Source organism: Terrapene carolina, unplaced genomic scaffold (genome assembly GCF_002925995.2).
Source record: "Terrapene carolina triunguis isolate 2854851 unplaced genomic scaffold, T_m_triunguis-2.0 Scaffold34800, whole genome shotgun sequence".
Classification (NCBI taxonomy): Eukaryota; Metazoa; Chordata; order Testudines; family Emydidae; genus Terrapene; species Terrapene triunguis.
The window spans coordinates 43,448-54,521 of NW_020699151.1; the positions used below are offsets into that span (position 1 = coordinate 43,448).

Sequence of the window (11,074 nt, forward strand, 5' to 3'; positions counted from 1 at the left end):
ACCATTGAGCACCTTACTCAGTGCACACGTTCCCCTGGGTAACGTACTATGGGGCGCTTTACCCAGGGCACAGCGACCCCTGGGTAACATACCCTCAAAAGCTTTTCCCTATGCTTAGTTGGAACTACTAACTGTCTCTGAGGATGCCTGTCCTCCTTCTGCCCACCAGAAAGGGTTTCCTTGTATAAGAGTCCTCCCCCTACAACAAACCTGGACCTATTAGAAGAGCTGAGAGGTGGTAGGTCATTCCATGCCACCGCCCTAGCTCCTTTGAGGCTTTCATCCGCTTCCTTCTCTGCCTGGAACTGCTCCCTTGATGCTGGAGACATTAGTTCCTCCCTGGGTTGTGGACTTGGGCTTGGTCCCACTGGAAGCGATGCAGGTGATGGGGGTGTCTTCGTTGATTGTGAACCGCTCTCCGCTGGTGTACTAAGTTGTATTTCATGCTCCAGTTGAGCTTCTTGTGCCGGTTTAGCTACTGCTGCAGGTGCAGGCTCTGTGGTGGTCCTTGGTGCTGGCTCCCCTGACTCTGGTGGGGTGCTGACTGCTCCACCAGTTCCAATCCTTGGGCTGGTTCTGGCTGATTCCCAGGAACTGGATCTACAACCGCTGCCGTAGACTTTGGTCTGGTTCCACCACCTCTGGCTGGGTCTCCAGCCCAGTGGTATCAGGGGACACAGACTGAGTCCTTATAGGAGGCTCAGGAATGGAATTAGGTGTGGAGGTCTGTTTAGCCTGGCTGTGGGTGACCATCCCCAGCCTTTTTGCTAGCCTCAGATGGTTGGCTAAGTCTTCTCCCAGCAGCATGGGAATGGGATAATTGTCATAGACTTCAAAAGTCCATATTCCTGACCAGCCCTTGTACTGGACAGGCAACTTGGCTGTAGACAAGTTAAAAGAGTTGGCCTTAAAGGGTTGCACCATCACTTGGGCCTCTGGGTTGATGAATTTGGGGTCCACCAGGGATTGGTGGCTAGCTGACACCTGTGCTACAGTGTCTCTCCATACAGTAATCTTCCTCCCGCCCACACTCACAGTTTCCCTTCGCTCTGGGGGTATTTGCGAGGCATCTGGGTCTGAAGGCTCTTGGTGGGACCCTGGGCTGATGAGTTGCAGTCGACTGGTGCTCTTGGGGCAGTTGGCCTTCACATATCCTAGCTCATTACATTTAAAGCATCGCCCAGCTGACTGTGGGCTGGGGTGAGGTGGGTGGTTGGAGAGTAGGGTGGTGGGACGAGAGGGCATCTGGGGTCTCCCTGTCTGTGGGGAGGGGTCCTCCTTGCAAGGTGGGGCCTTGGGCTGACTCTGATGGTGTTGTCTCGGGTTGCCCCTCTAAGAACTGCTCCATTTGTATTAGGAGAGACAGATCTTCCAGAGACTTAACATTTGCTCCTGATATTCAGGCATCCGAATATTTTCCAATGTGGTAGGCATGTCAGGAAAATGCCACGTCTGGTTTTCACCTTAGGGCTCTGAACCGCTGACAGGCATGCTCAGCCCCATCCTAATTCTGGCCTTTTGTTTAAAAAGTTTGTACTCGTTCATGTGTTCTTTAGGCATTTCAGCTGCCACCTCTGCTAAGGGTCCACTGAGTTGTGGCCTCAGCTCCACCATATTTTGGTCTGGAGGGATGTTGTACCCAAGGCATGCCCTTTCAAAATTTTCTAAGAAGGCCTCTGTATCATCGCCTACCTTGTATGTGGGGAATTTCTTGGAATGGGGAGTGGTACCTGGAGGAGGACTGTTAGGGCTACCTGGCTGACCTGCTTAGCCCTTTCCAGCTTTAAGCGCTTTCGCTCCATTTCTGCCTCCAAGCACTTTGCCTCTCTCCTCCACCTCCAAGCGCTTCTCCTTTGCTTCTGCCTCCAAGCACTTTGCCTCTCTCCTCTCCTCCGCCTCCAAGCGCTTCACCTCTGTTTCCGCCTCCAAGCGCTACATCTCTCTCCTCTCCTCCGCCTCCAAGCGCTTCTCCTCTGCTTCCAAGGTCTTCTCCTCTGCTTGCACCTCCAAGCACTTCATCTGTAGGAAGAAATTCCTGTCTTCCACAGTTAGAACTTGGTCTGGATTAAGGGCATCCCTCCATCTTGGCACCTGGATCTCGGGTTGAGGCGAGCTATCCATTCCCTCCCTCCAGGCAAATTTCCGGTCCCCCATTCCCTCCCTGCATTTCTGTCATGGAGCTGGATGTCTGGGCTTGACCTGGGTCTGTCTTCTCCGTGGCGTGCTGCTTTGGGAAGACTGGTTGTTCTAGGTTTTCAGTGCCCGACCACAACCTCATGCACAAGGCTGCCCTAATCTAGCCTAGCTATTTTGTTGCCACGAAGCTAGAAAAAAAAATAAACTGCTCATTGGACTCCCTGGCTTTGCAGGATGAACCCTTTGCGTGCCTGTTCCCCCTCAGGCAGCAAAGGAAAGGAAAGGAAAGAAAGAAAGAAAGAAAGAAAGAAAGAAAGAAACTCCCTGGCTTTGCAGGCTACCAAAAGGAAAAATGTGTCCTTTTAAAATCCTGAGGTCTGTGCTTCTGGTTCAAAATGATCCCACCGCTCTGCCACCATGTCAAGGCTAATTCCCCACTCTGGCACTTTGAGTGCAGAAGGTGGGGGCCCGCAAGGATTCTTAAAAATTAATACTGGCCACTCCAGGCTTATATTAAACTCCCAAGGTTACAGCTTTTGTCTGACCTCGGTTTGGTAGATGCTGCCACCAACCAAGTGCAGAACCCCTTTGAGAGCCCAGGAAGGCACACTTGGGAATTCCTTCCTATGAGATACCCTTAAGCCCTTTCACCCCCCTCCGGGGAAGAGCTGAGAAAGAGGGGGGGGGGGGGAGAGAATCAGCTGTTTTCACCAGCTAACTAAAAAACATGTGCACAACCTCTTAGGACACAGAAAATCAATCTTGTTCTTAAAAAAAGGTAAATTTTATTTAAAAAAAAAGAAAGAAAATACATTTGGAAACTCAGGCATTTGCTAGATTTCAAAAGAGTAACTACAAGGGTTAAGCACCAAGAATAGTTTTCTTGAAGTCCAGCTTAAAGGTTATAAGCAAAACAAAAGCACCTGGGGTTAGCACAGAGGAGTCCATAAGCCATAAAGAAATAAAGAGATAAACCTAATCACGTCTTCCTAGACATTTCCTGATCTTACATATTTGGGGTTTCAAATGAGTAGTTTCTAGGTATGATATCGGGGATTTTTCATACCAGGCCCGAAGCTTCTTACGGCATAGTTGTTGCCCTGTTCGCTTCTCCCCGGGAGAAAAAACAGACAGATCAAAGGGGAATCTTTGTTTCAATTTTTAAAAGTTCTAGCCTTCCCACTGGCTCTTTTGGCCAGGTGCCCACTCACTTCCTTGTACCTATGCATAGCAGTGAGACTTTTTAATCCTTTACAGGTAGAGCAATTAGAGAACAGCTTCTAAGAGGGATTTTATAGCTACTGGCTGGCTGGGTGTCCATAAAAGGGAGCTAACCACTTCCCTTTTCATTTATCACAGGGCGCCTTACCCGGGGTCTGGTGACCCCTGGGTAACGTACCTTGGGGCACCTTACCTGGGGCATGGTGACCCTTGGGTAATGTACCATGGGGCTTTATCCAGGGCACGGTGACCCCTCGGTAATGTACTATGGGGCACCTTACGCAGGACATAGTGGCCTCTGTGGCCCTTGGAGTCTTTCAGGGAGGATGGGTGTCATTTGGAAAGGGACTCTCTAGCTCAGGGGTAGGCAACCTATGGCACATGTGCCGAAGGCGGCACGCAAGCTGATTTTCAGTGGCACTCACACTGCCTGGGTCCTGGCCACCGGTCCGAGGGGCTCTCCATTTTAATTTAATTTTAAATGAAGCTTCTTAAACATTTTAAAAACCTTATTTACTTTACATACAACAATAGTTTAGTTATATATTATAGACTTATAGAAAGAGACCTTCTAAAAATGTTAAAATGTATTACTGGCACGCGAAACCTTAAATCAGAGTGAATAAATGAAGACTCGGCACACCACTTCTGAAAGGTTGCTGACCCCTGCTCTAGCTCAACACAGGGGCTGGGCTTGATGCAGGAATGCTTGTGGGAGGCCCTCTGGCTTGGGCTGTGAAGGGTCAGACCTGCATCACAACTCTGCCTTCTGGCCTGCAAAACTGTGACTCTCTGGACAAGGCAGTGAGAAGGGAATTGTGCTGAGCAGTATTGAGCTGCCAGAAGGGACACCCTGCAGCTTCTGATGACCCACTCCAACTGCCATCCTCCTGAGATCTTTTGTGCGAGACTTTTCAGCAGAATGTGGCATGGCAGGACACCAGGTCTTGTGCTCCTCTCACAGACACCCAATTTATGCTGCTGTATCTCCATTAACTCAGTAGGAGTAGTTCCTGATTAACACCACTGGGTGTGAGAGGACAAACTTTACAGTGGAAACAAGATCTGCTGCAAGTAAACTGGACCACATCAATGGGTGCAGTGAACTTGTGCTGCCACTGTTGAACAGTGGTCTCTGATCCAACGCCCACTGAGCTCGATGCAAAGTCTTCCATTGACTTCAATGGGCTGTGGATCCAATCTTGATTGCCCTACAGTTGGTTATACATCCAAACTGTCCTGCCCCTAATAGTGGCATTATAGTAAGCAAGTAGCACATAGAATCATAGAATATTGGGGGTGGAAGAGACCTCAGGAGATCATCTAGTCCAATCCCCTGCTCAAAGCAGGACCAACACCAACTAAATCATCCCATCCAGGGCTTTGTCAAACCAGGACTTAAAAATCTCTAAGGATGGAGATTTCACCACCTCCCTAGGTAACCCATTCCAATGCTTCACCACCCTCCCAGTGAAATAGTGTTTCCTAATATCCAACCTAGACCTCCCCCACTGCAACTTGAGACCATTGCTTCTTGTTCTGTCATCTTCCACCACTGAGAACAGCCTAGCTCCATCCTCGCTGGAACCCCCCTTCAGGTAGTTGAAGGCTGCCATCAAATCCCCTTTCACTCTTCTCTTCTGCAAACTAAATAAGCCCAGTTCCCTCAGCATCTCCTCGTAAGACATGTGCCCCAGACCCCTAATAATTTTTGTTGCCCTCTGCTGGACTCTCCAATTTGTCCACATCCCTTCTGTAGTGGGGGGACCAAAACTGGACACAATACTCCAGGTGTGGCCTCACCAGTGCCGAATAGAGGGGAATAATCACTTCCCTCGATCTGCTGACAATGCTCCTACTAATACAGCCCAATATGCCGTTGGCCTTCTTGGCAACAAGGGCACACTGCTGACTCATATCCAGCTTCTCATCCACTGTAATCCCCAGGTCCTTTTCTGCAGCACTGCTGCTTAGCCAGTCGGTCCCCAGCCTGTAGCGGTGCATGGGATTCTTCCTTCCTAAGTGCAGGACTCTGCACTCATCCTTGTTGAACCTCATCAGATTTCTTTTGGCCCAATCCTCCAATTTGTCTAGGTCACTCTGGACTCTATCCCTACCCTCCAGCGTATCTACCTCTCCCTCCAGTTTAGTGTCATCTGTGAACTTGCTGAGGGTGCAATTCATCCCATCATCCAGATCATTAATAAAGATGTTGAACAAAACCAGCATCAGGACCGACCCCTGGAGTACTCCACTTGATACCGGCTGCCAACTAGACATCGAGCCATTGATCACTACCTGTTGAGCCCGACAATCTAGCCAGCTTTCTATCCACCTTATAGTCTATTCATCTAATCCATACTTCTTTAACTTGCTGGCAAGAATACTATGGGAGACCGTATCAAAAGCTTTGCTAAAGTCAAGATATATCACATCCACCGCTTTCCCCATATCCACAGAGTCAATTATCTCATCATAGAAGGCAATCAGGTTGGTCAGGCATGACTTGCCCTTGGTGAATCCATGTTGACTGTTCCCGATCACCTTCCTCTCCTCCACCATAGTAATATGGTGAAGACTACAGATCACAGGCAGTCCTGGTAACCTATCTACATTGTGTATTCTTTGTCCTAAGTATTCTCCTCCGTGCTGACTGGAAGCATGACATGTACAGTAGCTGGGCCATTACAGCATTAATGCTCTCCCTGACCTCTGTCAGGCAAGCCCTGTATGGAGTGCCACATGGCTCTGCACTGCAGCAGGGTGAGGGCTGTAACTGCTCAGGAAGGTCTGTCCCCATCCAGACCTGTCCTAACGGCCTGCTCTGCTCTTGCTTGATGTCAGGAGAGTCTGTATCTGGCACTGAGGGAGGAGAAGGAAGAGGCTGTGCACCGGCTGCACCAGGAGAAGGAGGAGCTGCTGTCCAAATGTGAGGCTGAGAAAGAGGAGCTGGCTGAGGAAGTACTGAGTTTGCAGCAGGAGCGGGATGAAAGCCTCCTCCTGTTGGAGAATGACAAGCAGAAGGTAAGCAGGGAGAGCAATGGTCCTGGAGGAGCACTGGCTGCAGGAAAGCTCCAGTCCCGGCCTCTCCCAGTGGAAGGCGCTGGGGGAGTGGTATAGCGTGCTGGCTGTGGGGAACCCAGAGAAGGGCTCTGGGGAACTCAGAGGAATGGAGAACATACCTTACAAAAGGAGACTTAAGGAGCTTGGCTTGTTTAGCCTAACCAAATGAAGGCTGAAGGGAGATATGACTGCGCTCTATAAATACATCAAAGGGATAAACACCAGGGAGGGAGAGGAGTTATTTAAGTTAAGCGTCAATGCAGACACAAGAACAAATGGCTATAAACTGGCCATCAACAAGTTTAGGCTTGAAATATGCAAAGGTTTCTAACCATCAGAGGAGTGAAGTTCTGGAACAGCCTTCCAAGGGGAGCAGTGGGGGCAAAAAATTTAACTGGCTTCAAGCCTGAGCTTGATAAGTTTATGGTAGGGATGTTATGTTGAGGTTGCCTACAATGGCATGTAGCCAATCTGCAACTGCTAGCAGCAAATATCTCCAATGGCCGGAGATGGGACACTAGATGGGAAGGACTTTGAGTTACTACAGAGAATTCTTTCCCAGGTGTCTGGCTGGTGGGTCTTGTTGAAATACTCAGGGTCTAATTGATTGCTATATTTGGGATTGAGAAGGAATTTTTCCCCGGCTCAGATTGGCAGAGACCCTGGGAGTGTTTCGCCTTCCTGTGCAGCATGGGGCAGGGTGACTTGCAGGTTTAAACTAATGTAAATGGTGGATTCTCTGTAGCATGAAGTCTTTAAATCGTGATTTGAGGACTTCAGTAACTCAGCCAGAGGTTCGGGGTCTGTTACAGGAGTGGGTGGGTGAGGTTCCGTGGCCTGCGATGTGCAGAAGGTCAGACTAGATGATCATGATAGACCCTTCTGACCTTAAAGTCTATGTGTCAGTGAGTCTACTTCAGGCCCAGCCTGTGCCAACGGGAGGCGCTGTGGGGAGTGATATAGAGTGCTGGGTGTGGGTAACCCCACAGCTACTACAGGCCCAGCTTGGGCCAGCAGGAGGCTCTCTATTGAATGGCATAACAGTGCTAGCTGCAAGGAAGCGTACAGCCACTGCAGTCCTAGCAGGGGGTACCTGTGGAGAATGTTCTTCCGTCCCAACATGCTGAGTTCCTGCACTTGTCCTTCCATGTGTGCCATTCTTGAATGATGGCTCCTGTCTGTTGCACCCTGCCAGGCACTGTCCCTGAAGGAAACGGAGAAGAGTCTGCTGTCAGAGAAGCTCAGCGAGGCCCAGCGGGAGCTTATGAACTCCAGAATGGAGATCGACCGGGTGAAGCTGGAGGCTCTGAACCGCCAGGAGCAGGATAAGGTGAGCTCAGATCCTTCTCTAGACACTGTGTGGCCCAAACAGTCATGTGCCCTGCAGGATCCTGCAGGCTGGAGTTCTGCTGTGGCCAGCCCTGCAGCAGGAAGGTGCTTAAGCACATGTCGAATTCCAGGCATGTGAGTGATCCCATTGAAGCTGATGAGTATCAGTAATGGACAGGATTGCCTGTTTATCCTCCATGTTGCTAGCCAATTGTTTGAAAATGGCCTGGGCCTGCAAGCTCCAGATGAATTCTGGGATACAACAGGAGGGATGATAGGAGTTGAATCCATAGTCGGACAGTTCCTCTGCACGCTGACTGGTATCCCCTAATCTGCTGTGAAAAGTACCCAGAATGCATAGTGCCTAGAAACAGCAGTTGGTGCCTGGGATACCTACCTGCAGTGCAATACGCTTCTGGCAGTACAGCACTGTGAAATGTGGATGTGAAGCTTCAAAGGGGAAGTAGCTTTAACCTGGGGCATGTGCACAGTGTGGACACACAGTCAGTGCAGCTACATTGGTCCATTTACATCAATACACACTAGACTGCCACAACTTCTTCATTTAGACTGAGCCTTGCTATGAGAATAAAAACCCTCTTCGGTGGGAGAAGTCTTTCACTGCCTCTGTTAAGGCTAATTCCCCACTCTGGCACTACGAGTGCAGAAGGTGGGGGCCCGCAAGGATTCTAAAAATTAATACTGGCCACTCCAAGCTTATATAAATCTCCCAAGGTTACAGCTTCTCTCTGACCTCGGATTGGTAGATGCTGCCACCACCCAAATGCAGAACCCCTTTGAGAGCCCAGGAAGGCGCACTTGGGAATTCCTTCCTGAGGGGTACCCTCAAGCCCTTTCACCACCCCCACCCTGGGAAGAGCTGAGAAAGAGGAGGGGAAAAAAAGGAAATTAGCTGTTGCCACCAGTTAATTAAACAACATGTGCACAAACCTCTTAAGACACAAAAATCCAATTTTGTTCTAAAAAAAGGTAAATTTTATTAATAAAAAAAAGAAAGAAAATACATTTGGGAACTCAGGCTATTGCTAAATTTTAAAAGAGCAACTACAAGGATTAAGCATCAAGAGTAGCTTTTTTGAGGTCCAGCTTAAAGGTTACAAGCAAAACAAAAGCACCTGGGGTTAGCACAGAGGAATCCACAAGCCATAATTAAATAAAAGGGATTAACCTAATCACATCTTCCTAGACATTTCCTGATCTACTTACATATCTGGGGTTATAAATTAGTAGTTTCTAGGTATGATACTGATGATTTTTTCATACCTGGCCCAAGCTTCTTACAGCGTAACTGCTGTCCTGTCCGCCTCTCCCCGGGAGAACAACAGACCGACAAAAGGGGAGTCTTGGTTCAATTTTAAAAAGTTCTAGCCTTCCCATTGGCTCTTTTGGCCAGGTGCCCACTCACTTCCTTTTACCTATGCATCGCAGTGAGACTTTTTAACCCTTTACAGGTAGAGCAATTAGAGAACAGCTACTAAGAGGGATTTTATAGCTACTGGCTGGCTGGGTGTCCATAAAAGGGAGCTACCCCCGCCCCTTTCATTTATCACAGCCTCCTCCATGCACTGAAAATTTGACTGATCTTACAAGTTAGATGACTTGGCCAGTCTAAATCTACTACCTGGCTGAAGTTTGTTGTTATCAGAGACACATAACTCTGCATAGAGTCCTGTTATGGGCCAAAATTAAGGCACATAGGCACCACTGTGTGCTTGACCGTTGCTTATGCTTGCAGAATTCCATTGTGAGATTTCAGTGAGCTAGCATAATGTTGGGTGGTTTGGTTTGGTTTTACAATCAGAAAAATTATGCATGACATCAGCAGGGGCTCAGCCATCAGATAGATCATTCCAAAGGAGAACATGCACGTTAAAGAATAGTCCCTTAACACCAAACAAACAGTACAAGAAGGATATAAAACTCCAACCAGAACTCATCTGCAAAGCATTGACATTGGAAAGATTGGTTGGGAACCAAAGGGAAATCAAATGCAAAGAATAACTTTCCTCAATGACTGTAAACAATCCCCTACCCCCAAATATCACTGAGTGGAAGGATTGGAAATAACCTGCTGTGGTGTAGTGGTGTGATCAAAAGGGGAGAGACTTTGTTCCCTTGGAAAATGTTCCATTTGATTCCCTGGGCCCAGTTGTATTCTCATTGAAGTCAACAAAAAAAGTTCCCTTGATTACTATGGGGAAAGGATTGGACTTTCATCTTTAACCCCTATGTGGGATGTGCAACTGTGTGAATAACTAGACTGTAAACCCTTTGTTGCTGGACCTGTGTTTTTAGCTACCTCTAAAGATTAATGCGCACACACATTACATTGCATTATATAGACAATAATAATAGTCACTAATATACATTCCAGCAGCAGATTTCTCTAGCATAGGGATTAACATACCGAGGAGTGCAGGCCAGAGGGTGGCACAAAACACCTCTCATTACTGCCTTCCCTTCCATCACATGTGAGAGAAGTAGCAAAACAGGATCTAGTCAGTTTCACCTTCCTGAGTTCTTCTCAAGACTAGCCCAGAAACAAGATGAAATGGACAGAGCTGGTCAGTTTTGCTTTGCTTTATTGCTTGCTCATAGAGGGAAGCAGGGTGGAGGCTGAGGATAATCCAGGCAGAGCAGTGAAGGGAAAGAATAGAGAGGGGCCAGAGGTGGAGGGCAAGGAATGGGGATGAAACCATGGATGAGCAGGTAGGGGAGGAGGCAACATGGAGGGAGAGCAGGAAAAGAAGCAAAGGACAAAATTGAGAGAGCACAAAAGATGGAGATGGGGCGGGGAGGGGGGGGGAAGGGAGAAAATCCTCAGGAAGAAAGGAAAGGCATGTGCAGAGCTTTCTCTGTGTGTGACACCCATAGTAATGCCATACACTGTACAGCTACCTTTCCTCTGCACCCCACATTCTCACACACAGAGATTTATGCTGGGCTTGGGGCACAAATCAAGGCTGCCAAAGCCTGCTGTGGAACATTCATCCACGGGAACATCAGGCGTTTTGAAGATTTGTGATGAGGCCACAAAGCAGGATTTAATTAGGTCTTTAATTACTTGATTGGCTTTGATTATGGTTAGAAGACATCAAGTGCCATGGATGTGCTAAGGACAATTATCCCTCCCCCATCATGGCTGCTCTCCCACAGCATTTTCCCTCTCTGAGCGTCACATCAGACAGAGAGGGGAAGTGACACCCCTTAGGTCACACAGCAAGTCAGTGGCAGAGGCAGGATCAGAAGCCAGATCTTTTGAGCCCAGTTCTGTGTGGTATCCTTTAGCCCAGTGGCTCTCAAC

General features: G+C 48.4%; 1 protein-coding gene across 1 annotated transcript in view; it reads left to right on the top strand.

The window, feature by feature from the left end:
- The window catches only part of LOC113405263 (putative ciliary rootlet coiled-coil protein 2), a gene marked incomplete at its 3' end in the record, with an annotated part of 40,676 nt that extends 32,926 nt beyond the window's left edge, over positions 1-7,750 (top strand). Inside the window, exons 9-10 of the mRNA XM_026646294.1 lie at positions 6,202-6,381; positions 7,616-7,750. Coding sequence (XP_026502079.1) covers positions 6,202-6,381; positions 7,616-7,750 — 315 coding nt within the window. The remainder of the gene's footprint in view (positions 1-6,201; positions 6,382-7,615) is intronic.
- Between the last annotated feature and the right edge of the window lie 3,324 nt (positions 7,751-11,074).